At 59.4% G+C, this 25,752-nt stretch overlaps 3 protein-coding genes across 6 annotated transcripts; 1 reads left to right on the top strand and 2 right to left on the bottom strand.

The window, feature by feature from the left end:
* Window positions 1-5,189: 5,189 nt before the first annotated feature.
* Window positions 5,190-12,047, bottom strand: LOC308642281 (von Ebner gland protein 1-like). 3 transcript variants are annotated; one of them, XM_081281127.1, is made up of 8 exons: window positions 11,820-12,047; window positions 8,687-8,934; window positions 8,153-8,289; window positions 7,674-7,744; window positions 7,005-7,115; window positions 6,130-6,231; window positions 5,922-5,948; window positions 5,190-5,290 (listed from the first exon to the last, which is right to left on the bottom strand). In XM_081281127.1, the coding sequence occupies exons 2-7, from the start codon at window positions 8,774-8,776 to the stop codon at window positions 5,923-5,925; spliced, it is 537 nt and encodes a 178-aa protein (XP_081137253.1). In that variant the 5' UTR covers window positions 8,777-8,934; window positions 11,820-12,047; the 3' UTR covers window positions 5,190-5,290; window position 5,922. The 3 variants fall into 3 exon arrangements, with proteins under 3 accessions (XP_081137253.1, XP_081137255.1, XP_081137254.1); XM_081281129.1 differs by lacking the exon at window positions 11,820-12,047 and having other exon boundaries at window positions 5,196-5,498; window positions 8,687-9,240; XM_081281128.1 differs by lacking the exon at window positions 11,820-12,047 and having other exon boundaries at window positions 5,196-5,413; window positions 8,687-9,236.
* Window positions 12,048-16,229: 4,182 nt separating this feature from the next.
* On the bottom strand, window positions 16,230-18,754 carry MRPS2 (mitochondrial ribosomal protein S2). The gene is made up of 4 exons (XM_081274436.1): window positions 18,606-18,754; window positions 18,428-18,532; window positions 17,790-17,919; window positions 16,230-17,253 (listed from the first exon to the last, which is right to left on the bottom strand). The coding sequence occupies exons 1-4, from the start codon at window positions 18,637-18,639 to the stop codon at window positions 16,659-16,661; spliced, it is 864 nt and encodes a 287-aa protein (XP_081130562.1). The 5' UTR covers window positions 18,640-18,754; the 3' UTR covers window positions 16,230-16,658.
* An 842-nt stretch (window positions 18,755-19,596) lies between these two features.
* Window positions 19,597-23,917, top strand: PIERCE1 (piercer of microtubule wall 1). Of its 2 annotated transcripts, none has more exons than XM_081279357.1 (3): window positions 19,597-19,825; window positions 20,806-20,884; window positions 23,575-23,917. In XM_081279357.1, exons 1-3 carry the CDS (start codon window positions 19,683-19,685, stop codon window positions 23,761-23,763), a joined length of 411 nt encoding a protein of 136 aa, XP_081135483.1. In that variant the 5' UTR covers window positions 19,597-19,682; the 3' UTR covers window positions 23,764-23,917. The 2 variants fall into 2 exon arrangements, with proteins under 2 accessions (XP_081135483.1, XP_081135484.1); XM_081279358.1 differs by having other exon boundaries at window positions 23,578-23,917.
* Window positions 23,918-25,752: the final 1,835 nt, after the last annotated feature.

The following is a 25,752-nucleotide window of genomic DNA, read 5'->3' on the forward strand; positions in this document are numbered from 1 at the left end:
CACAGATGAACCTGGTGTAGCAGGTGTGGCCCCCTCTACAGCACAGATGAACCTGGTGTAGCAGGTGTGGCTCCCTCTCCAGCACAGATGAACCTGGAGCAGCAGGTGTGGCTCTCTCTATAGCACAGATGAACCTGGTGTAGCAGGTGTGGCTCCCTCTACAGCACAGATGAAACTGGTGTAGCAGGTGTGGCCCCCTCTACAGCACAGATGAACCTGGTGTGGCAGGTGTGGCCCCCTCTACAGCACAGAAGAACCAGGTGTAACAGGTGTGGCCCCCTCTACAGCACAGATGAACCTGGTGTGGCAGGTGTGGCCCCCTCTACAGCACAGATGAACCTGGTGTAGCAGGTGTGGCCCCCTCTACAGCACAGATGAACTTCCAACATGGTGCCAGGGGAGAGAAGCCATTCTCAAGGAGCATCTGTGTCATTGCAGGTGCATGGAACCTCCTGACCCCACAAATCCCTGGAGATCGGAGGAAGCTGAGGGGCTGCCATTGCTGGGGGGCTGAAGGGGTACAAGTGGTGACAGGAGTGAGGAGCCTGCTAGATTATGAACTGCTTTCCTCAGATAGTGGTGGTGGTTCCCAGCCTGGAGAATACACTGAAAACCAGTGGATGATTTCATTTTAAAGGGTGACGCTTGTGGCATGCCAATGACATCAGTGTTTTCACTGCCTCCTCAGCGCGGCCTCCCAGACTTCCCAGGGTGCCCCTTGCTGGGCTCTATCGGAAGGTCTCTCCCTGGGGTTCCCTGCTCATTCACTCACAACCCCACTGCTTGTCAATCTGCCATGTGGTAGGTAGGATGCGTAATGGCCCTGGAGCTGTCCTGTCCTATCCCAAGAGCCTTGAATGTGTGTCCTCTTAAGGCAAAAGGGACTTGGCAGATGTGGATCTGTTAGGTAGGAGATAGGGCATGGGGAAGGGACCGCTCTTGTGGCTCTTAGCCCCACTCGGGCTCTCAAACCCCACCCAGCACTCCACCTGAAACCCCTTCCTGTGACAGAAAACCAGGCCTTCTTACAGTTAAAGGAGGAAACCTGATTACCATAGGGGAGTTCAAAACCCTGAAGGGAAAGTCCCTGTCTTAGGCCTGCTCAGTAGCCGGAGGGACTTACCCAAAGTTAACTTGTTAACCAGTAAACATATGGACAGCATGGCAGTGTTCTCCCCTTCTGTGAATTTTCCTGGGGAAAAGGAAACTTGCACACGGATAGTAGAGAAATTATGTCAAATTCGACTGTCAATCCAGGTGCCAATCAACTCTAGATTGACCCTGGACAGAAGGGGGAGAACTAGCCAAGCCCAGTAAACCAGCTCCGCTGTGCAGAAGAGCTCCTTAGCAGCTCTGCTCTCCCAGAGGAGGAGAGAGGGTGAGGCGTAGGGGGAGCCCTGGAGCAGAAGGGAGTGGAGATGGGGCTCTGCAGCTTGGAGGAAGTGGCAGGAGCCGTGAGCCCAGGAGGGTGGTGGCCTCCTGGAGCTGGAAGAGTCAGACACACCTCCTCCCCCGCAGAAGCCCCCTGAAGACCCCAGCCAGTGAGCCCTGGATTTCAGCCCACAAAAACGGAAAGACTGGAGTTTTGTGTGAGAGCGAGCAGAAGCTGAAGGTTCAGAGTTTGGGGAGCGTTGGGAGGAGTGTCACTGACCTTGCATAAACGTCCCACGTCCACGTGTCAGTGCCACCTCTGTATCAACCCGACTTTGACTCGAGAGCCTTGGCCAGGTCTGAACACAGCTCACCCAGCCATTCTGCAGCCCACACTTCTAAATCAGAGACCTGGGCTCCAGCCACTGCCACCCTGGGGCTACAGGACCCCGCAATGTTTTAGGGACAAGGAACAGCCTCCCTGGTGTCTTGGCTTTCCCTGGAGAGCAGGCTGGACGCTTCCTTTCTGAGGCCCCCTGGGCAGTCAGAAGAGTCTCTCCAGCCCTGGTTCCTACGGGGTCATCGTCTCTGCTTGTGGCCACGAGGTGGTTGCTTTCCCAAAGCCTGGCTTCCCACAGGGACTGTCCCTGAGCAAGCTCAGCTCACACCTGGAGGCTCTGGGGGTCACTTTGTTCCCTGCGCCTCCCACATCCCACTTTCCATTGGCCAGATGCCCCTGCGCTCTGCAAGTACGGGCAACGTCACCCTTGCACCGTGGTTGGTAAGAGTGGGGACCGCCTTTCACTGAGGAGCTAGAGGACAATCGCTGACTGCGCGGCGGCCGCCTGAGCTGGCGGAGAGGGCAGTGGGGAGAACGCCCTCTGACGCGGTGGGGGGGGGGCGGCCGGCCCTGCCCTCCCTCCTGTGCGCTGGGAGCCTGGGCGTGCTCCTCCTGCCTGCCTGCCCAACAGAGGCACGAGGCCACAGCCTTGGGGACCCCACCCCTCAGGTCCTGCCTCAGAGCCTCAGCCCACAGAGAAGTCACCTTTTTCTCTGGCCAACCTCTGGCCTCCTTTCTTGGAGTATTTACTGCAAAGGGCTTAGAACTGTGACTGGTCTCTGACTCAGAAGGGTCTCCCAAGCCTTTCCTTTGAACTGTGACCATCAGGAGCAGGGGACCCTGTCTCCCAGTCTCTACAGGAGGACAGAGCCCTGAGGGAACCCGTGATGGCGCTCACACTGATCAGCCCTCTCCTTCTCCCTCACGGCCCCTTTAAATACCGGGTCACCTCTGTCAGAAGTTGGAAGGTGCACTGTGGCTGGTTTCCACCAGCGTCCGCTGTGAAACCTGCGTTTACCAAGCTGCCCTGAGCACGGCGGCTTCAGAGCCCACCCAGCCTGGAGCAGCCTCGCAGCTGGTCCAAAGGTTCAGACTGTTTCCAGCATCGTGAGGAGAAAGGTCGCCACGGGGAGAAGGACGGTCGCGAGGACATTTATGGTGCAGCTCCCTGGAAGCAGGATGGGGGCCCCACGCCCCACCAGCCCCTTGGGCAGCACCAGGGCGGGTCAGAAGAGCAGCAGGGGAGTGTCAGGAGCTGCCACACAGGAACCGAGTGCCCCTCAGCCCTGAGCGATGCGAGAGTGCAGGTGTGGCGAGCCCGCCCTGGGCTGGGTGTGAACCGTGGGCACCGAGCGCACAGGGCGGGCGGACCCCACGTGGCCCCTCTGTTTGGGTGGGCCTCAGTCTGTCTTTTCACGCGCCCTGCCTGGATCCCCACACAGCTCATGAGATGGGCGTGGCCTCCCCAGACGTCAGTCAACCGCTGACAGCAGACATCAGGAAGCTGGACTCAACCCCCGACCCCTGACCCCTTGCCTCATTTGAATGGCTTCTCCCCAATAAAAGGGGTCACTCTGTCTTTCCACAGACCCCTAAGGTCGGAGGAGCCGTCACAGGACCCAAAGGAAAAGGTGTTCCTCCGTCTCTGTGTGGTTACTTCTTGCAGCCAGTCCACCTGGAGTGACCCTGAGCGTTTAGTCGTGGGTCGCGACGGGTGAGGGTGTCATTGTCTCCCACGGAGTGTGCAGGGCGGGGGCCGAGGGTGGTGGGTCGGGGTGATCTCTGGGCTCGCTGCACAGGCTGGCCCTGTGGTCTGGGCCTGGCCATGGTGAGCGGGGCCGGGTGATGTGGCCAGGGCCAGGAGCTGCACGAGGAGGTGGATGGGGGGTGGGCTGGGGCCGGGGTCTGCTCAGGAAGGCTCACAGACGCGCCAGTGGCTGACTCTGGGGACTGGCTGACGCTGGAAGGGGCAGTCCCGCCAGGGCCAGCAGGGCCCCGTGTCCAGCACCAGAACAAAGCAAAGGCGTGGAGATCACCGCGGGGAGGCAGGCGACCTCGGCCGCACAGGATCTGAAGAGCTGAAGCTCAACACGGAGAACTTCTAAGGGTAACGGGGGCCACTGAAGGCAGGGAGATCCCTGAGTGCGTGGGAGAGTGGGTTCAGCTGCCCGGGGGAGGCGCTGCTCGGCCCTGGCGTGGCAGAAAGTTTCCCCGAGGTTGGGGCCGGAGGGCAGGGCACCCGAGGAATTCTCTGGAGAGCAGCCCGAGGGTGCTGCCAGCACCAGGTGAGCCCCACTGGGCATCCTGCTCGCTGGCCAAGCCCTAAGGCCTGCCGGACAGAGAAGGAAGAGGAGGATCTTGGACCCCACGGGAAGGCCTTGTCCCAGACCCTGCAGCGCCCTCTACTGACAAGGCTGACCTCACCAGCTGCAAAGGGGCTGACAGGGCCCAGCTCCAGCAGGGCAGTGCAGACAGCGAAGGGTGCACCTGGAACTGAGTGGCACTAAATCTGTAGGTGGTGCAGAATCCAAAAGGCTCAGGAGCAGAAGGCTGAGTGAACAGATCACATGTGACCTGCAAGCCACCCACATGGTCACATATCACGTGTGACTTGCACTGCCTGCATAGGGTCACGTATCACGTGTGACCTGCACTGCCCCCCACCATGGTCACATATCACGTGTGACCTGTGTTGTCTGTACATGGTCACATATCACGTGTGACCTGCACTGCCCCCACTATGGTCACATATCACGTGTGACCTGTGTTGTCTATACATGGTCACATATCACGTGTGAACTGCACTGCCCCCCACCATGGTCACATATGACCTACACTGCCTGCACATGGTCACATATCACGTGTGACCTGTGTTGTCTGCACATGGTCACATATCACGTGTGACCTGCACTGCCCCCACCATGGTCACATATCACGTGTGACCTGCACTGCCCTCCACCATGGTCACATATCACGTGTGACCTGTGTTTTCTGCACATGGTCACATATCACGTGTGACCTGCAGTTTGCTCTTGTCCTCTTACAGGCAAAGCGGAAGACGTGTATTTAGGCAGCTGGATTATTCTAGGGGAACCCTTTAGGCTGTAAATCTGCGTCTCTGCTGAAAGACTAGAGCTTTGAGAGGCAGCTCCCCCCATCTGCGGCTTTGCTTTCTGCAAAGGACCCCTGGTCCCCACGTCACCACCTGTGTGTGAACCAGGGATTGGTGGGCAGCAGACCTGCAGAAAGCACTCATAGGACCCCTGGGCACACCCAGCACCCACTGTGCACCCGGCCCTTGTGTACCAACCACAGAAGGGGGATGAGGTTGGTTCCTCCCGTCCCTCCCTCCTGCTCCAGCAGATCCTTGAGGGAGCTCAGGCCAACCCACAGGGGCCCCACAGACAGACAGAGTCACCAGGGACTGCTGAAGCTCTTTATGGAGAATCAGGAAGGTGGGGGGGAGGGGAAGGGCAGTGGGGGAGCCAGCTGGGCCCAGGTGGGCCACCCTCCATGTCCCCCAGGCCAGAGGTTCTGCTGGTGCCACCTGGGGCTGCCGTGGAGCGTGGTGTCCCTGCCCTGGGAACAAGAGGAGGTCAGTGAGCCCAGGGGGTGGGCCAAGGGAGGACTGCAGTAGTGGGGCATGCTGGGACCTCTGGGCTCCATCCGCGAGGTCAGAGCAGGTTGCCCAGAGCTCCTCTTCTGTGTGGGAGGAGGGACGGTGACTTCAGGCCAGTGGAGGGCAGGGAAGGACAGGATGCTGTGTGGACTCTGGCTCCGCCCACACCTGGGCAGGGGAGCTCCCAAATCACACAGCTAGGGACCAGGGATTCTGAAGTCCCCAGGCATGGCAGCCACACCTTCCAAGCAACTCATGGGGCACATGGTGTCACCACTGAGGGCCAGAGAGGTGCTGAGGGACTTCCCGCCTTCTGGCAAGCACTCTGGGGGGTTGGGGGAGAGGGCCAGGGTCTCCACCAGTGGCCCCACCCGGGAGCGGTCACCATGGGGGTTCCCTCACTGCCCAGATGACATCCTAGAGAAACCTGAGGACGACACCGAGGACTGGCCACGCCTGGGGACAGCACACCTGCCCGGCCAGGTGGTGGCTCTCCTGTCCACCTAGAAGCAGGGGACGTGTCCCCAGAAGTCCCATCACTCCACCCCCAGGACTGGGAGGTCCTCATGTCCCCTGAAACTGGTCTCTTACCCTAATCGCTCCCTGGAGAGCAGGCTTCTGTGGAAGAAGGAAAAACACGATTCAGGAGGGATTCCACGGGACCCAGGGCCCCGCCCTCGGCCAGCACTTCCCACCACCCCTCAAAGGACAAAGCCAGGGTCCATGCAGCTCGCTCTTGTGACCGTCCTTGGCTGAGCTCCTGGGGGGGGGGGAGAGCCCTGCAGAGCCCTCTCCCTACCCCTTTGCTTGGGGATGAAGATGCTGTCTGTGTTGAGGCCTCTGGCTGCTGCGACCTGCTCAAACTCCTGCAGGGCGTCTACGTTGACTTCAGGGTACCTGCCTGTAGGAGAGGCCACAGGAGACAGGACTGTGGGGGCAGAGCTGGGAGCTGCTGCATCTCCTTCCCAGCAGTGCTGGGCAGGGAGACCTCAACGTGGAGCTGGACCCAGAGGCCTGGGGCTGGGGCAGAGCCCAGCTAGGAGAGGAGGACCATGGGGGCGTGAGCATCCACAGGGCACCCAGGGCAGCCGACCCAGAAGGCCCAGAGCCGCTCTCCTTAAAGCCACCCAGCCTCTCCCTGGACAGGACAGGGAGTGGCAGGACCAACTCTGCCCTGCAGGAGCGCCCCTAGGCTCAGGCACAGCCCTGCTGTCCACTGCTCTGTGTTCCCATGCACCTGGCTGTGGGGGAGCTGGGGGACACCAGGCCTTGTCTTCAAGTCAGATTGGACTGACACCCAGTGTCTGCTCCGAGTTGGACTTCCCACGCAGGCTCCCCATCCACGTCCTTCCCTGACCCCTGCTGGACTCCCCACAGGTACCCACGGATGGCCCTGCCAGGTTTCCCCAACGAGTCCTCGACTCATCCTGTGACATTCATGACATTGGTGGCCCTGTGCCCACAGCACCTCCTCCTTCCTGCGTTCCCATGCAGGGACGGGCCATCCCCAGTCCTGAGCTCTGAGGTGGGACTCGGGCGTCCTCTAGGAAAACCCATCATCTGGACAAGGTAGCCAGGTCCTTGGATCCTGGTGACTCCTCCTAGGGGAGGGGCAGGGGGCCCAGGGAGAAAGGAGAGGGACCAAGGCTGGAGCCACCAGACACTGTGACTCACCCACAAGCTTTGCCATTCGCATCTGCTGCCCGTGCATGACCCCCTCACAGTAGAGGATGTAGTGGTCCTCATCCTGGGACTTAAGGACCTGCACCTCATGCTTGCCCCCATCTGCAGAGGGACAGTGGACGAGTTGGGAGTGGCCCTGATCCTCCACTGAAGACCCAGAATGGCTGACTCCAGCCCAGAACACCCCTCAGTAACTCCCCCTCTCCCCTCCCAGGCTCCCTGACCTGGGTCCCCACCTGGTCTGGCCCCAGGCCTTGGGACCACTTCCCAGGGACCCAACGCACCCAAGAGATGGCACATGTCGAGCTGCTGAGTCACAGGGAGGTCTGGGGCATGAGACTGGCAGAGGGTGGAGCTGGGGCAGCACAATCCACCCTCAACCCCAGCCAAGTACACCCCTGGCCCTGACCAATGCCAGGGGTCAGCTGTGGCCAAAGAGGGAGCCCTGGGCAGAGACCCCCAGGCCTCTTCCACCAGCCTCAGCAGCACTGGGGTCGGGAGTTTGACTCTGTGGACAAATGGTCTGGTGGGGGTGGAGGCTGGGTATGTAGCAGGGCCAGAAACGAGAGCCTCAGGCCAAAGGCCACCCTGAGAAGCTTCTGGCTGGCCCCATGTGCCCATGGGTGGCCGGAGCTGTCCTGAACGGGCCCCAGCACTCACAGGCCGTGTATCTGCCCGGCTCGGCGGTCTTCTCTAGCACAGTGCTGATCTCGCGACACTGGCCTCCGATCCTGGAGGACAGAAGCTCCGTGGGCAACGCCGCCCTGCTCAGGGCAGCCACGGGGCCTGGCCTGGCAGGAGGGCCCCAGACAGGCCCAGGAGCAGCAGGCCTCCCCACACAGGAAGTCGTGTGTGTTCACAGACGCTGAGCACCCTGAACTGGTCCAGGCACCAGTGGGCCCTCTGAGTCCCACCGAGAGCCTTTGGGCCCCCAGGGGCCAGAACTCTGTGTCCTCCGACCCCCCTCACTGGCTGCCAGGGGATATCAGGCTGCCTGGGAGGAACCCCCCTGGCAGAGTCGCCATAGGCTCCAGGTGCTGGGTGCTGAGGGCCGAGTAGGCCCCCGGCATGGTCTGCACCCCACCCAGCCCTGCTGTCCTCCATGGAAAGGGAGGATCATGAGGCCAGCAGACACTCACAGGACAGTGAAGGTGACTTCCAGGTGGCCCCCTGCCAGGGTCTTGATGGTCATGGGGGTCACAGACACAGACTCCAGCTTCGTCCAGGGAATCTCCCTGTCTGCTGCCGTGGCCTTCAGGTACCACGTGCCTGACGCCTGCAGAAGGCACCTGACCATCAGGGCTCAGGCCCACCTCCAGAGCCTCCCCTCCTCAGCTACCCTGGACTCTATGCTCCAAGGACCGGGGACCTGGAGCATCCTCCGCCCCTACCCCACCCGAGCTCACCCCCACTCCCACCAGGCCCCCGAGAGCCAGATCCCAGCTCCCGCAGCTCGGCCAGGACCCAGGCGCTGGCTCCCAGGGCAGATGTGTCCCCTGCTTCCACCAGCCCTCTGCAGCCCCATCTGGCCCAGACCCCCCTGCGCCGTGTGATGTCTCCTTGGGGCAGGGGTCCCAGGCCTGGTGTCGAAACGAGGGTCTCCTTCATGGGGTCTGCACCCAGCCGTCTTGGCCCTCCCTGCCCCTGCAGTCCCCCGCCCATCTGCGCCTCACATCCTGGTTCTCCTCATCCCCGACTGGGAGCGTCTGGGCCCGCAGGGCAGCGAGGAGGCTGAGGCCCAGGGTCAGGAGCAGGGTCTTCATGCCGGGTCTGTGCTCGCGGCTGCTGGGCGCGGGCTCTCTGGGCTGGAGTGGCTGTGCTGCTTCCTCACGCCCCGCCCTTTATACTGCTCGGGGCAGGCCCCGGGGAACTTGGCACAGAGCGCCCACCAGTCCTTTCCTGGCCACTGAGCGTGGCTGCTCTGCAGTGGAGCAGATGAAACGTCACTATTGTTGGAAGGTGCTGAGTAACAGTGTGTCCGTTCCCCAGGGCATCATCAGGACAGGGCCGCTGTCCAGGGGAGCCACTCGCACATTTCACCTGGCAGGAAATGAGCCGGCTGGAGGGTGCAGCCCCCGTGTGCAGAGCCCCAGGGTGTGTGCGGTGGCAGCAGAACCCTGGGGCCCTCCCCTCATGGCATTCCCTGGCTGACACAGGGGGGACCCAGCGAGCCCTGGGCTCTGGTCTTGGTGACCTTCCCGCATCCACGACAGGTCACTTCACCTCAGATTCATCTTGCAAAAGGAGGGCCCCTGGCCAGGCACAGTGGCCACCCCTGTAATCCCAGCTCCTGGGGAGGCTGAGGCAGGAGGCTCTCACCTTCAAGACCAGTGGAGGCAACTTAGCCAGACCCTGTCTCCAAAGAAAGAAAGGAGAAGGGCTGGTGATGTAGCCCAGTGGTAGAGCCCCTGGGTTCAGCCCTCAACCCTGAAGAGGAGCAAACCAAGAGGGACCTGCAGTGTGGACAGGAAGTCAGTGTGTTCACAGAAGAGAGCTCCCTGAGCACTGTGTGCACCAGGACCCGCTCCACATCCGAACAGCCGTGGGTCAGACAGACACAGGCACAGCCACAGACTCAGGTCACAGTGGCCAGGACAGCACCGAGTCGGTCCTGCAGGGTGATGTGATGCACACTCGGGGATTACGGAACAGCTGTGGAGGCCCGAGGAGTGGAGCCAGAGAAGGCCGGTGCTCCCTGGCCAGCCTCTGCCATCGACAGCGGGTTTGGTTTGTCCTAGACCTGAACCCTCGGGTCAGTGTCCAGGAGAGAGTCCAGGAACAGCCGGAGACAGAACTGGAGACGCAGAAACATTTGTAGGGGAAAACATGGAAAAATGGGACCTCTCACCTACGCGGGGGAGAGGGGAGTCCAGCTCCTGACCTCAGGCCACGCACAGCCACTCCGGGGAGTGTAAAGGCTTAAAATATGAAAAGCACATTAAACGGCCTGTGGAAGCCAGCACGGGTGGTGTCCCTGTGGTCGGTCCTCAAGTCGGTCAAGCTGCGTCTCTTCAGAGGGGAGAAGCGGCTCCAGCCTCCGCGAGGGAAGCAGGGAGGTGGCGCAGTCTCGCCCCGAGGCGGGGACACACCACACCTGACCAGTGCTGAGGGGACCAGGCACCCAGAGGTCCTCATCCGTGCAGCTCCCCAGGGGGCAAACATGAGGACGCCCCTGGACCCGGTGCTCTGCAGAACCTTCTGACCCCCAAATCTTCCTGCCTCCCGCCCACACTCAGGCACGCAGCTGGCAGTCCTAGGTGATGGGTGGTTCTGCAGAACTGGCCACGGTGTCTCTTTCCTTGGTGTGGGTGGGGCTGTGGGGCCACGGGGGGTGGAAGGGGGACCACAGAGTGCAGCAGGCCATGGAGGTGAGCAGGTGGGCAGGAAGGAGAGGCCACAGGAGCTTCAGGGTGGACATCCTGGGTCCTTGCGCATGTTTATATGGCCATTTCCCAGGGGAGCCAGCAAGGGGCCAAGTGGAGCTGGCGTGAGCACAGCCCTCTGCCAACCCGGGGCTCGTTTTCCAAGGTCCATCGAGGTTCCAGCTTCACCATCCAGTCGGTGTCCTGTCCCCACCGAGCGTCCTGTTTCTTGAGTGACCGCAGAGGGCTCCAGGAGCTGCCTGGGTTGCTGCAGTTAGGCCTGCCGGGCCCAGCGGGTCTCTCCATTATGCTCCCCCCCTCTGTGGCCCTCCAGAGCCCAGCACAGTCGCCTCCCAGGGCCAGGAAGAGGGGAGCCAGCTTGACTCACAGCGTGGGGAGTACACAGAGCCCCACGTGGTGCTGGGGGCAGCTGTGCTGTGGACAAGGGACAGAGTGATACGGGTGTCACCATCCAGCCTAGAGGGGCCTCTTGGGGCGTGGCCTGTCACATGTGTCTGGCATGTCCCTATCACTGGTCCTGGTGCCTCCCCTGTGGAGTGACAGCCATGTGGACAGCTCAGGTCTGGGTCCCCACCACTGGGCTCCTCATCCACCCAGGCCTGGGCTGGCAAAGCTGGCTGGACGGATGTACCCAGCGAGTCACAGGAGGCTGAGGGGAGTGGATCTGCCTTGGCCACGAGAGCCCGGGTGCCCCTGGGAGGCCGGACGCCCTTGTGTGCAGAGGCTGCGTCCAGGGCACGGCTGTGTTTGCACTCGAGCTCTCTCCTCTCCATTTCCTCCAAGGCCCTGGCCTATCTGAACACGGGATGCTTTGAGTGAGAGCTGACTTGTGTGACCGTCACACAGGCAGGAACGTGCCTGCAGGCTCCTGGACCAGTGTCCTCCCGAGCCGGCTGCCAAGTTGCTGCATGTGGAAGTGGCCTCTGGGGAGCTTTGCCAGCCTCACCCCAGGCCACGAGGCATCCTCTGGGCTCCCCCACACCCCCGTCCAGAGGCTGGTCCCCAGAGGGGATGGGTCGGCGTCTGGTGGCTCAGAGTGGGCAGGCAGAGAGAAGAGCCAGGCACAGCACCTCTGAGAGCCACAGCAGCAGCTCTCTGGGGAAGAGCCCTCGGAGGACCCCGGGCAGAGACAGGAAGCGCCCAGGTCCTGCGTGACCTCACAGCTTGCCCGACCCTGCACCCCAGCCTGGACCGCTGCACGGCCAGCTTGACTCCCAGCGTGGGGAGAGCACAGAGCCCGTGTGTGCTGGGGCGCTGTGCTGTGGGCCAGGGACGGAGGGATCCGGGTGTCTCTGGGCAGGGAGAAGCTAGGGGAGATGTGGGGCTCGGAGCCTCAGAGGCAGCACCACTGCTGATTTGCAGCCACGAGGAACAGGGACCTGGAAGGGCAACAGGATGTGTCCTGAAAACTGTAGCAACTGACCTTTCAAACACCACGGACAGAGCACGCTTATCTCGCCCGCGTGAGTCCTCGCCCCCAAACAATTGTGTGGCGCTCTGGACCCGTGAAGGCCCGGCCTCGGGATCTGCGTCACGCTGGCTCTGGCCAGCTGGGCCCTGCTCAGGGAAGTGGGGCTCAGGCAGCTCCCGGCTCTCTGTCCCCTGCAGGCCACGTGCCTGTCTGTCCCGCTGGCGTCCGCTGCCTGGGCCCTCTGTGGGGAAGTGAGCAGCTGCTGGCTCAGAGCCCCCAGCACTGGCTGCCAGACAGGGGACCAGGCAACCCAGGGACTTCCGGGGGCAGCTCAAGGCCACCACCCTCCCTCCCACAGGCCCCAGGACCGGCTCCTCGCTCTCCTTGTGTTTTGCCTGGGGAAGGGCGGACGACACCCTGAGGAGAAAGGGTCCCAGAACTAGAAGCTCAGCTGTGACCCCAGTGCAGCAGTTGAGCTTGAACTCGGCTCAGCCCAGCAGCCGCCATTCTTCAGACCAGGCTGCCTTTGTTCTGGGCTATTTTAAGTTCTCTCTTCTTCCTCTGCCTCTCTCAGGAGCAGACTCACTCCTGGGGCCTTCTGGTCACCTCCTCTGAGCAGGTCTGCTCCCATACGATGGCTCCCGTTACGCCCATCCACCTCCAGCGGATCCGTCTGTGGGCCGAGTCCCTTTGCAGGGCTGTGCACCATCCGCACAGTCCAGCTTCAGAACACTACCCCCGGGGCCCTCGGGCCCATCAGCACTTGTTCCCAGTCCCACCCCAGCTGGAACCACGGATCTACTTGCCACCCCTACAGAATTCCTGTTCTGTACATTTCACGTGCACGGGATCGTGCAGTGTGTGGCTTGCTGACTGGCTTCCTTCCACGCCTGTGGGATCTCCAGGCTCGTCTGAGGTTCAGTCACATCCATTGTCATCTCGTCTCAGTTGACAGACACCTAGGTTATTGCCACTTTGGGGCCAATGTGAATACACTGCTGTGAACACTGGTGTCCACTGTCATGTGGACACACGCTTGCCGCCATCTTGGAGACTGCCTAGGCGTGGACTTGCTGGGTCATGTAGTGGCTCTATGGTGACATGCTTAGAGAACTGCCAGAGTGGTTTTCACTCCGCTCCCACTCCCTCCAGCAAATGTGAGGCTCTCACTGTCCACATCCTGGACAGCACTGCTGCTGCCCACTGTTTCCACCCGTATGAGTGTTTTGATCCATTTGTCAAAGTTTGGGCTGGGGTTGTGGCTCAGTGGTGTGAGGCCCTGGGTTTGAGCCTCAGCACCACATAAAAATAAAAAAATAAAATAAAGGTATTGTGTCCAACTACAACTAAAAGATAAATATTAAAAAAAAATTGTAAAAAGAAAAACTAAACTCGGGGATTCTCCCAGCACTGAGTTGAAACAATGTTGCCCATCTGCGTGGTTACTTCCCAGCAGGAGGGATTCTTGGTGCTGCCATCCCTGCTAACCCCAGGTCACACCCGTCCATGTTGCAAAGTGGACCTGAGCCCCATGGGGCACTGCCCGAGGGTGAGGATGACCGGGAGCCACAGTGAGGGCACAGGCAAGGGCCACTGAATATTTGCTGAACGTATGAGTGGGTTGATGAACGCGAGGATGGATGGGGGACAGGCGCCTGAGGAACGGGTGAGGGAGTGAGGCCCCAGGGTCTCAGCACAGGCTGCTCGGGAGGCCAGGCAGCATCCCCCACCTTCCTGTGCTGAGCTGTCATGCAAGGTGCTGTTGTCCTGGGCCTTCCTGGCTCCTCAAATCACGCTGAATCTCCTGGGACCTGCCAGCAGGAGGGGCCACCTGAGGAGGGATGGTGGCAAGTGGTTCTATTTTGGGGGCAGCAAGAGTCATTTCTTAGGCTCCCTCCCCACCTCTCCTTTCTCTCCTGCTCCAGGAAATCAGGCTGAGATGCCACCAGCTGCCCGGTGTACAGGCCCCAGGGGCAAGATCCCATTGTCACAGTCGACAGATAGAAGGACAGACAGAAGAGCACTGCAACCCGCCACAGGGAGCCTGCTAAGGACACAGAAAGAGCTGCAAGGCAGATCCTACCCGCCCAGCCTCAGTGGAGGCCACAGCCCCAGCCTCCTGGGAGCTAGCCTGGATCCAGGTGCCCAGAGACTGACATCAACTGTGTGTAGCTGTGGTGGTGGTGGGGAGTACGGTCACACAGCCAGTGACAACTAGTGCAGCCCCGGGCTCAGGGTCTCCCTGTTCTGCCCCTGCTCTCAGCCCAGGCCCACTCACAAATAGTTCTTCCTGATACTGTCCAGCATCTGCAGGAGGAAAGTGCCCAGGTGGGGATCACTGGGAATGCCAAGCCAGGCCCAGGGCCCTGCCCTGAAGCCTTCTCAGCCTGACCCCATCTGCCTCTGGTCATCTCCCAGGTTGGCATGTGGCAGATCCCCAAGGTTATGTGACCCCTGAACACTCCCTCCACACCCAAGAACTCTGCCAGGTCCTGGGTCTGGGGGCTCCGGCTCCTTCCCCACAATGCCAGCTGGTTGGTCTTGGCTCTGGCTGGGTCCAGAAGAGGCCACATCTAATGGGGCATTTCAGGCTCAGGGAGAGAGAGGGCTGGGGCAGTCACTGTCCCCTCAGCCCCTCCCTCACCCAGGCCCTCTGGAGCCCCGCTGGCTCCCATCACCTGAGGGCAGCGCCTGGGCTCTTCTTCCTGAGCAGCCCCACCATCATGGCTGCTGTCCTCAACACCCACCTCAAGTGGTTGGGCTCAGTGGTGTCAGCTGTCCACTGAGTGTCCCCTTCTGCTGGGGCCACCCTGCCCACCCTGCTCCTGGTATCCCCAGACCTGGAAACACAGCAGCTCCCAGTACAAGCTCCTGCCTGTCCTCATAGGCCTGAGTCCAGTGGGAGTTGCAGGGGCCCCTGCCGCAGTCTTGGCTGGGCACAGAATCACAAGCCACTCACAGCTTTGTCGATTCAAACAGCAATTCTTTACTCCCGAACTCACACCGGCCTCTACACACACGTTCTGGGGAAATCCCAGTTCTGCTGCCGCCCAATTCACCTACTCCACGAGGCTTTGCTTTCCAATACTTTCTGAATCTCACGAGAACTCAACTGGAACTCAGGCAGCAGGAACGCCCTATTCCCAGCAGCAATAATCTTCAACATCAAACTTCCCTAAAACCCATATTGTCTTAAACCGGGAACGGGAACGCCTTAAACTTGTCTTAAACCGGGAACGCCCTAAACCCAAGGAGGGGGATACTTCCTCAAACCTGCAGGATACACCCTAATCCTGGATCCACCCTCGTCCTTGAGCAGGGTCACCTTTCTCAAACACACATGCAACATCAACAGCGAAATTCCAAGGCAAGTCCATTTAACATGGGGTACGCTGGCAAGGAAATTTCGATGCGTCATTCCTACTTGGCAATGGCCCTCAGCAGGCCCCTACTGGCTGAGGATGGCAGGATCGGGGCCTCCATCAGCTTGGGCCCACGGGGAGGTGGCATGGGTAGCCTGCTCCCTTCCATCAGGCTGGAGCAAGGCAGAGAGGAGCCAGTCTCCCAGTGCTGTGGGTTTATCCTGGGCATGCCACATATGCCCAGCCCGACGTGACCAACTCTGGGCTGCCCTCCATGGGGGTCTGGTACAGTTCCAGAGGCTCCCAGGGCCTCACACTGTGTTGTGACTGCCTGGGTCTTTGTTCCCAGAGCCAGCCTTCCCCAAGATCATGGGAACAGGCGGTCCATTAAGGGAAATCCTGTGTAGCACCAGGGCCATGCCTGGATTGGCTCACAACTGACTGCCAAAATGGCCCCTGCCAGCACTCAGGCACCTTCAGGTTGGGGTTGGAGAGTCGTGCTGGTAACTTGAGCTCCAGCCAGAATTCACTTCCTGGTGCTCCCAAACCAGGAGCAGTAGCTTCTAGAGACCACCTGCACCACCCTGGCTGGCAGCCCCTTGCTCCTGGAGACACTCCTGCAGGTGTGGTCCCAGTGAGCCTGGCTGCCACAGGTGCTCAGGCCTTGAGCCACCTGAAGGCCACCCTGTCCCACTGGACTACAGTCATGGACTTCTCAAGACAGAGGGCTCCCTGGGGTGGGCAGAAATCCTCAGAATCCCAGGAAGGGCCTTGAGAGGACATCTGAAGCCCACTCCCAGGCCCACAGCTGTCCTTACCACAGGGCGAGTAGACAAATGCCCTCTAGTCTTAGCTCAAGGCTGCACCCACACCCAGTCTGTCAGGGAAAAGGCCATTGTGCAACTTCCCTGGCCTGCAGGCTCCTCATGGGCCCCAACACTTAGAAGCCCACCTTCAAGTGGCAGCTGGCACCTCTGCAGACTGCAGCAGGGCTCGCCTCACACAAAGCCTGCCCGGCCACACCCTGGGTCCAGTAGAGACCTGCGCTCCGAGTCACGTCCTGCTCAAACATAACTTTATTTTTGCTGCCAGCTGCTTTGCTCAGCCTGTCCCAGGCAGAACTTCCCAGGGACTTGTGCCACATCACAGTGCAAAATGGCCCCTGAAGCCAGGCTGCCAGGGAAAGCAGCCCACCAGGGGGATTCTGATTGAGAACTGAACTGGTATCTGAACCTTCCTGACACCCAGTGTCAAGGTGGAAGCCAGGACTTCTCAGGGGCCAGGGAGAACCTGGTTTTCCAGCAGTCAAGGTATCAGCTTCAGGTCCTAACCAGGCCACTGGGGACATGCGGTTTGCCCTGCGTGTCTCAGCCCGGGGATGGTTGGGGCTATTGAGTGCTGTTACTAACAAGAGCCTAGGATGGAGAATGTAAGGGACTTCCAACTCAGACCAGGCCTCATGGTGACTTGGGACGAGGATCGTGGCCTGTCACAGGGAATGGCTCACATCCACTCTGGGAGGAGAGTCAGTTGCCCTGTGGCCCTCTGCCCGCTTGGGGCTCTGCAATCGATGCAGGGCCTCCACCTGCCGCCGTTTCTCCTTGGCCCGGGTAATGACCGTGCGGAAGAGCCTGCAGAAGAGCTGGACAGACGGTGGGGAGTCGTCGTTGCCAGGCACGGGGTAGGTGATGAGGCAGGGGTTGCAGTTGGTGTCGACGACACCGACTGTGGGGATGTTCATCTTGGCTGCGTCCCTCACAGCCACGTGGGGCTCGAAGACGTTGTTGAGTGTGTGCAGGAAGATGATGAGGTCAGGCAGGCGGACCGTGGGGCCGAAGAGGAGCGGGGCATTGGTCAGCAGGCCACCCTTGAAGTAGCGGGTGTGGGCATACTCGCCGCAGTCCCGGGCTGTGTTCTCGATCAGGTGTGTGAACTGCCGGTTGCGGCTCACGAACAGAATGATGCCCTTTCGATAGGCCACGTGGGCAGTAAAATTCAAGGCTAGCTGGAGGTGCGAAGCTGTCTGTTCCAGGTCGATGATGTCCTGGTCCAGGCGGCTCCCGAAGATGTAGGGCTCCATAAACCTGCCACAGACCCCATCAATGGTCAAAGGTCACCCCTGCGCTCCGGTCTGGGCACCTGGGCTGGGAGGCACAAACCGCATCTACTTCCCTTGTGGAACTCTGTCCAATGATTGACAGGTCGGGGCTCAGGGCTACAGAGGCCCCTCAGGAGCCTTGGCATGTTACTACCAATCCTACCCTCCGCCTCTTTGCACGCGTAGCTGGGTAGGATGGACCTAAGTGAAGGTTTGGATGTTCTATAGTCAAGCATCTGACCAGTTCCTGCTCATCTCCACAGCCTTGGAGGCCCTGCTCCATCCAACACTGGCTGGAGGCCCTTAACCTCCCTGGCCTACCTCGGAACCTGAGAGCCTTCACCAGCTAGCAGGACTGACCCAAGGTTGCAGGCTCCCTCCAAGACACACAGGAGAGTTTAAGTGCCCTCAGGGGGCTTGGGGAATCCCACCAGGAGCAGCCAGGCCCCAGTCCAGGTCAGGAAGGCCCTGGGCCCTCCTGGGAACCACCCCTGGGACACCCTGGCCAGGCGCTTCAGCTACCTGTGCCGACAGCCAGCTTTGTGTCCCAGGTGCACGCGGGCATCAAAGAGGCTTTTCACTGAAAACAGCTCCTTGACGTTGAAGAAGTCAGAGTGTCTGAGGGGCTCCTCCAGGATCTTGCGGTGGGTTTCTAGGGCAGGGAGGGCAGGAAGCTGTGGTTTCCCACTGGGCCCACCCAGCAACCAGGGATCCCTGAGTGGAGGCCACAGGGCTGGGGGGTTCTGGGAGGAGCCCAGCAGCCAAGATGCACCCAGCCCCAGGAGACCCCAGAGGTCCATAGTGGCCTTCACAGCAAACAGAGCTGGACCCGGGTTCTGAAGGAGACCCAGCTTGTGGGTAAGCCGGGTCACTACCATCCCGTGTCTGGGGTCCCTGTGGCCCTCCCAGCCACTAGGCCTGGCAGACAGACTCAGGTCCGTCGCCAGAAATCCCCCTGCATGAACCCAGCAAGGCGGACGGCCTGGTGCCCAGGGGGTCCCCGGGCCACGTGACCAGCACAGGCTCCTAGCCTCAGGCCGCTCCCTCCGTCCCCGTCCGGCCAGCGGTGGTCCCGCGCGGCTGCAGGAGCGGCTGGAGCCAGCGCGAGCCGCAGGGCGCCGCGCCTCCGCGCCTCCCCGCCGCCCTCCGGGGCTCGTTACCACTGTCCTCGGGCTCGCTGTCCGCGGGGGCCGGGATGCCCGCGAGCGTCCTGCCGGGGCCGGCCGTCTGGAGCCATCCGGGCCAGCGCCTGCCGGGCCGCGCACCTGCGGAGAGAGAGCCTGCTGACGCCGCGCCCCCAAGCCTCAAGCCCGGTTCCCGCCGGGCGCGGCCACTCACCCTCGCGGAGCAATCGGGGCAGAACGGACTCCATGGCGGCGGGCTCGTGGGCGGACGAGCGGACGGGCGCACGGCGCACCTCCCTCGCCGCGCGGGGCCGCAGCGCCACCTGCAGGCCCGGAGGACCCGCCACCGCCCGCCCGCAGACAGACCTCTGGGAGGCGCGCTGCCCCGAGTCCCGGCGGAGGACGAGTCTGCGTGGGCGCGCTTGGCGGGGTGGGGAGCGGGTGGCGTGGGGGTTCCTGCGTCCCCACCCCTGTGGACAAGGCGTAGGGAACCGGTCCCTGGCCCTGTTGCTCGACCCCTCACTGCAAAAGTGCAGGGCAGAGGACTGAGGTGCAGCTCAGTGGAAGAACTTGCCTAGCGTGCATAAGCACGGGGTTCATCCCTAGTCCCCCGCCCCTAAAAAGAAAAAAAAAAAAAGGTAACAGTGCAGACCGATGAGGCCCACATCTCTCGTGGGACCCCTTGAGCGATGCGGACCCTCGACCTCTGCTCCAAGTCCAGAGCAACCTCTTGTTCTCCAAGATCGTGTTTAATATTTAAACAATATGTGATTCCGTGAACTTAGGAAAGTCTTGGGTCTAAGTTTGGGTAGTGGGGGCGCGGGCTCACCGGATTACCCGGGTCAAGGAGCACCCCTGGTGTGTACAGTAAGCACCAAATTGTTGTTGCTTGCCACGTGAGCGTTCAGCACTCAGACCCCATCAATTTGCTGGTGAAGTCCCAGGGCCTGTGGTTTCATCCAAAGCGCTTGCTGCTGCATTTGGGGAGAATACCGCGGTGCTCCGGAGAGTCCCAGGAAGACACCCAGAGCCCTGCCCCCGCAGCGGGCTGAAGGCTTAGGGCGTCTCTGAGGACGGTCCGAGCGGAATTCCTCCCCGTCGTGGATCCGTCCGGTCCTCGATCATTCGCCCAGGGAACGTTCTAGACCTGCCTACCCAGGGGCCCTGGCTCTTCCTGCGGCGCTTTTAAGGACTGGACGTCCGGGTCAGGTGACACCGTCGCCTAGCAACAGGACGCTGCGCCCGCCGCCTGGGCTTCTCCTGCCCAAAGCCGGCTTCTGCTAGAGGCCAAATGTCGGAGGAAACCCCCCCGGAGTGCGCAGAGCCCGCTGAGCCGAAGGCCGCGACGCCCCCGGAGAAGACCAGCGACTGCTATCGCGTGAGCCCCCACCTGCCGGTCAGGTTCAACAACCCGGCGTGGTTTCGCGGCTACGGGTAAGGAAGCAGGGCTGGTCCGGGTCCACCGTACAGGCACACGGAGAGGCCCTGCCTCGGATGCACGTGCCCTGCCACAGCTGGTTCTGGGGCTGGGCTCAGGTAGTCCTGGATGAGAAACCCCACCCTCCCCAAAGACCCTCAACTTCCTGCTGCGGAAGTCAAAAGGAGCCTGAGCTCGGCCTGAGCCTTGCTGTCATTACCAGCAGTGAGCTCCTCAGACTGCCCCTCCATGGTCAGTACGGTCGGGGATTGTGGGGGATTGTGGAGACCCTGCGGAAAGAAAAAACTCATTCTGGTTCCAGTTCCACAGTCTTGTGCCCGGGGGTCTCCTCTCCTCCCCTCCTGCAACTGTAAGATGTCAGCTCTGCTGTGGGGACTGTCCCGGGGCCCTGAGGCTCAAGGACAAAACTGGAATCTGAATTGCTGCAGGGGAGGTGAGGCACCCTCTGCCCCCACAGTTTCCTGTGCCCCATTCTCGGCGGAGACCACTGCCACCTAGAGACAACTCTCCCAGGCCTCTAGTGTGGAGTTCAGCTGCAGCCTACAGTCGGCAGTTGGTGTTCCCTGGCCACATTCCTTCTTCTGCACCTGGTCATCCTGAGAGTGAACCTGCAGCCAGGGACCCCCCGGAGGCAGGGTCTGATGCTGACCTGTGGCTCCCAGCAGGGTAACGAACCTACCCAACCAGTAACAGTTCTACCAAGGTCTATCAGGGTTGAGGACTGGAACTTGCTGGTGGAGTGCTGTTTAGGAGTTGGCAGGAGTAAGGATTGTGGCCAGCAGAGGAGGTCAGAGAGGCAGGCCTATCGGGGCTTCAGCCCTGTGTGTGATGGGGGCCAGTGTTCATGCTGTGTTACTGGCCCGGGCACACTGCTCTCCTTGGGGGTATTGCCAACAAAGCTCTATCAGGCAAATCCTGTAGGGCTGTGGCATGGGCAGACTTTGAATGAACCAGGGGAACCATATCTGCTCTGCAGGGCCAAGGAGGTGGTCTCCCTGTACAGGACCAGTAACCAGGCTTACGGGAGCAGAGCACCCACTGTGCATGAGATGCCGGTAAGTGGGAAGCAAGTGGCATTTGGGGATGTGTCTATAAGAGGACAAGCCTTCGAAAAGGCAGCACATCGTGAGGGTGAGGGGTAGAGATGGAGGACCCCAAGGCATCTCAGACCATGTTGGAGCAGGGAGGAATAGAAAGAGGTGAGTGGATGGACTCACGAGAAAAAATGTCTTCAAAAACGGGAGGAGTGCAGGGTGTGCTTCTTCATTGTCCTTGTCCCCGTGGATAAAACCACGCCTGCAGGTGCCATCACAGGTGCACACAGCCATTTCCCCTAGGCAGTCAGTTCTGAGGCAGGTGACTGAAGAACTCCTTTCTCTCTGGTCTTAAAGCTTGTGTGAAGCCCTCACCTGTGACCGAGAGGCAGCACTGGCCAGGAGCCGAGGCTGCAGGAACTGGGTGCGTGGGCAGGCACAGGGTGGTGCCTCTATGGGAACTGCCAGACGGGCCTGTGTAGCAGCCCTGCATCCCCAGGTCACCAGGGCCACTGTTTGGGGTGAGAATGTCATGGGGCCCCCATCCCCATGGTGTGAGAAGGCCTGGGAGTCACTGCTTTGGTGGCGGTGTGAATAACAGAGCTCTTGGGAGAAAATCATTTGCCAAAAACGTTTCTGGGACACTCAGGAGTCACCCTCCCGGAATCAAGGACTCTGATGTTCCCCTGGGGCTCAGTCATTTTGATGAAAAAGAGATACATTCAAGGGGATCCAGATGTTTCAACTTAAAAAAAAATGCTATTTAAAAAAATGCTCCTCTCGTAAACTGTGAGTTCTGCGTCCACTGGTGCCACGCGGCCACGGGTTACGGAGCACCAGGGGATAGAGACAAGTTTCTGCTTTTTGTGGTGCTGGGGATCTGACCAGGGCCTTGGGCATGCAAGGCAAGGACTCTACCAGCTGGGCTGTGTCCCAGCCCCAGGGTGAGTTTTGAGGGCGGTCTAGCCCGTTTTTCACCTTCTTGACCAGATGTGGAGGCTGGACTCCTTGAGCCGCTGGTGCTCACCTTCCTTGTCTGGGCAGAAATGAAGGTGCTTTCCATGTTTCTAAACTGCAGGGAAGGGATTTATGTGACAGGGATGGTGGACACGTGTGTCAAACCCACAGAAGGGTCTGGAGAGGGAGCCTGGGGCACACTGCGGACTTTGGTTGATGACAAAGTATCAATTCTGGCTCACTCGTACAGATGGGCCACAGTGAGGGGACGTTCCCGGGTTAGCTGTGCTTTGCCGCGGCCAACATGACCTGCAGGACAACTTAGAGGAGCAAAAGTTGATTTTAGCTCATGGTTTCAGAGGTTCGGTCCATGGTTGGCCAGCTCCGTGGCTCTGGGCCTGAGACAGAAGATCATGGTGGAAGGAAGTGCCAAAGGAGAGCTGGTGGGCTCATGGCAGCCGGGAAGCAGAGAGGAGCCAGGAGAAAACACAGTTCCTAGGGACACACCCCAGGGACCTATTTCCTGTCACCTCACCCCATTCCCACCTGGAAGTGCATTCAATCTATGAATCCATGGAATGGATTAATCCACTGGGTCACAGCTCTCATGATCCCATAATGTCACTGTGGAACATCCCTGCATTGTCTAACGTGAACTTTTGGGGGACACCTTGTGTCCAACCCATAGCAAGGGGGAACTGTGTGTACTGGTGGGAGGCAATTTGGCAACTCCCTGTAGTTTCAGCTCAGCTTTCTGTAGATCTAGATCTTCTCTTTAAAGTCTTTTAAAAATGTACGGAAGCTTCTTGCACTTGCTTCCTGCCAAGGAGTCAACACATGGACGGTGAAGGATGGTCACCTATCTAGGGTATAACACCGGGTGGAGAGGTCTCAGGGCCACCTGATGATGCCATCCTGCTGGGCCATTCCTGCCCTTGGCCTTGGTGGGCGCCCCTCCCACCTGGTGGTTGGGGGTGTGGGCACTGGACAGTTTTAGAGCTCTGCAGATGGTTTTGATTCAGTTTGTGTGAATTCCCCAGAACCCGTGTGTTAAAGGACGGTCGCAGGTGCACTGCTGGAAAGGGCAGAACCGTTAGGAGGTGGGGCCCTACCGGAGACCTTCAGGTCCCTGGAGGGGGCCTCTGAAAAGGGTCCCCTCTCCTGCTGCCTGGCTCCTGATGTGAGCAGCTTGTTCTGCCCATGCCCCTGACCATCAACATCCTGCACCCCCACCAGAGGCCCAGAGCAATGGGTCTGCCTCGTCATGGACCGGAATTCCAGAAAAGTGAGCTGGAATAATGCTTTCCTCTTTCTAAGTTAATTATCTCATGTATTTTGTTAGTACATCACAAAACTGACCAACACACCTACTGACAGACATTATTTTATTCCACAGCACACTGAGGTTCAGAGAGGCCCAGTAACTTGTGCAGCACAGCACAGTTGGGCAAAGCCGACCCGAGGGCCAATCCAGACTTTTTAATGCTCATGGTCACACACAGATGTGAAAATACCTCAGTGAGGTGGCCCCATATCTTCTTCTTCCTTCTAGGTGATGGTGAAAGAAATCTCAGATAACAAGTGCCCCAGACACCAGGCATAAATCACGGTGCTCAGAGCCCCACCCTGGTCTCTCAGCTTCTGAGGGATGGAGATGGCATTTTTCTTTCAAATTCTTCTTCCAGAATTGCCTGCCTGCCTGCTCTGGAGGACGACTGGGGGCACTGATCCTCACGTTCTCTTCTCTCTCCCAGAAGGTATTTTATCCATGTTCCACCAAGTTCTCCAGACACATTTTAGCGAGTGAGAAGTTCCAGCACAGTGCTTTCAACGTCTGCATGGAGAAGAGCCTGGTGACGGGCCCCGACAACTACATCACCCACTGTGACCGGCTCAACTTCCACCCCAGTTACAACGTCAGGAAGCCGTCCATCTGTGACTGAGGGGGCCCAATGCCCCTGCCTTCCCATCTGGCCGCTGCCCCCTGGAGCATGGTGCTCCCTGATCTTTGACGGTTTGCCCAACTCTGAAGGTGCAGATTTCACTGTTTTCTCTGAAAATACTTTTCCTTTCTGGAATAGAAAAGTGTGCAATAGGCCTGGTGCTGTTTTTTTCTGTTTTACGTCTAAACGTTACACACAGAAAAACTGTATGACTTGGCTTCCCACGAAAACGCTGCCCCGGCCTGTTTCCAACTCTTCTGACGTCTGTGATGAAGGTGCAGGCTGTGGGTGTCCTGGGACCCTATCTGTCCTGAAGGCTGGGAAGGCTTGGGCAGCCCACTGGGGTCTTCTGGGGTGGGGCGGCGGGGGGCACTGTTACACACATTACCAGCTGGGCCCCCACGGCATGGCCCTGGGGAGCGTGGGCCAACCCTCCCTGGGTGTGGCGTAGACGGGACCAGGACTCAAGAAGAGCAGCACTTCTTTAGCAGAGCTCAAGAGGGTATCACTGGGATCTGTTCAAGGTGAACATCCTGAAGCCATAAATCAGGGACAGGCGGGGGCAGAGGTGGACCAGGGTGGGCCACCCTCAGTCTTTGGGTGACAGGGTTCTCTGTATTCATTTGAAAATTTCAATAAAAAGTGAAGGCAGTCGGGGAATAACCAGTATTTTCCTTAGGTAGGGGAAATAACTACATTAATCTTTATATCTCTGTAGTCCCAAATCAGTGTTTACCATGGCCATAAGGTCTGCAATAAGAAAACATCTGTTTTTTCTTTCTGCAGCAGGATAGGTCTTTCACACACAGTTTTACTTCCTTCATAAGAGTAAGGTGTGCTCATTACAGGGAATTTGGAAAATACGGGATCTAAAAAGACGACACTGTCACATGCCATCCATGAGAGCTTCTTCACAGCACCATTTGCCGCAGGGATTCTCTTCCTTTGTAAGTAAGGAAGAAACTGAACCTTACAGCCGGCTCTTTCTTCAGAATGCACTTACCACTATTAAAACACAAAAGGGAGCATCCGGCAGCATCTGAACGTCCAGTAGGGATTGGAAGTGGTTTCCAGGGACAATCAATGTGGTCAGGAGAAAAGATAGACAGCCGTGCCTGAAGCCGGGTCTGAGCTGGAAAACCCACAGTTCAGTGTCAATGCCCCAATGCTAAGAACCCTTCTGAGTTTGGCCTCCACTGAAGTAAAAAGGTGAGGCTGCTCCGCCTCGCCAGCCAGGTTTCTAACTTGCTGGCAGGGACCGAACCCAGCCTCCTGGTGATTCCAAGGAGCAGGCTGGCAAGTCCAGGTGCCGTGAAGCTTTGGGAGCACCCGCCTGCTGCCACAGCACAGCTGTCCAGGAAAACAGGCTGCTGGGAAAGCCACGGCACTTGACCACACCCCCGATTCCAGGCTGAGGGCAACGTGGGGGCCTAGGCTGGGGTTAGGGGTCTGTGGCGGTCCAGGTCTGAGCTCACCCGCAAGCTTCACGGATTTGACTGTGGCATCACAACTGGGCACAGAAATGCTTCACTGGCTGTGCCCAATCAGTGTGGCTTGTTAACAGCTGCTGTATGAACGCAAAGTTGGACTCCACAGATTATTCTAAATAACTGCTTGAAAAGACTAAAGCCCCAGATAATTCCAATCTAACTCACGTTTTGTCTTAGTCTGTTTTCTGTTGCTTTAACAAAATGCCTGATGCTGGGAGACTTATAAAGAATAGAGGTTTACTTGACTCATAGTTTTAGAGGTTTACGTCCAGTGTGTGAAAACAAGTGAGCCTGTGGGAACAGAATCACTGTCACCTGATTCTGAGGGGCCTGAGTGGTTGCTGAAAGCGTAAACAGGAGGTGAGGAGGCAACTTCCATCATCTCAGGAGCAAGACTGGAACCCACACAAGGAGCCAGAGGACGCCTGCACAGCTCACCCACGCTCCTCCATCATCAGGGCCATCTTCCAGCATGCAGACAAGCCACTCCCCCTGGTGA

Source organism: Spermophilus citellus (genome assembly GCF_964194105.1).
Source record: "Spermophilus citellus genome assembly, chromosome: 2".
Lineage (NCBI taxonomy): Eukaryota > Metazoa > Chordata > Mammalia > Rodentia > Sciuridae > Spermophilus > Spermophilus citellus.

Excerpts from the sequence above, each read along its gene's own strand:
- PIERCE1 (XM_081279357.1), top strand. The coding sequence starts at position 19,683 with ATGTCGGAGGAAACCCCCCCGGAGTGCGCAGAGCCCGCTGAGCCGAAG. Across the intron at positions 19,826-20,805 it reads GCGTGGTTTCGCGGCTACGG|GGCCAAGGAGGTGGTCTCCC; the intron begins GTAAGGAAGCAG and ends TCTGCTCTGCAG. Across the intron at positions 20,885-23,574 it reads CCACTGTGCATGAGATGCCG|AAGGTATTTTATCCATGTTC; the intron begins GTAAGTGGGAAG and ends TCTCTCTCCCAG.
- MRPS2 (XM_081274436.1), bottom strand. The coding sequence starts at position 18,639 with ATGGAGTCCGTTCTGCCCCGATTGCTCCGCGAGG. Across the intron at positions 18,533-18,605 it reads GCCCCGATTGCTCCGCGAGG|GTGCGCGGCCCGGCAGGCGC; the intron begins GTGAGTGGCCGC and ends CTCTCTCCGCAG. Across the intron at positions 17,254-17,789 it reads AAAGCTGGCTGTCGGCACAG|GTTTATGGAGCCCTACATCT; the intron begins GTAGCTGAAGCG and ends GGTCTGTGGCAG.
- LOC308642281 (XM_081281127.1), bottom strand. The coding sequence starts at position 8,776 with ATGAAGACCCTGCTCCTGACCCTGGGCCTCAGCCTCCTCGCTGCCCTG. Across the intron at positions 8,290-8,686 it reads GGGATGAGGAGAACCAGGAT|GCGTCAGGCACGTGGTACCT; the intron begins GTGAGGCGCAGA and ends TGCCTTCTGCAG. Across the intron at positions 7,745-8,152 it reads GAAGTCACCTTCACTGTCCT|GATCGGAGGCCAGTGTCGCG; the intron begins GTGAGTGTCTGC and ends TCTGTCCTCCAG.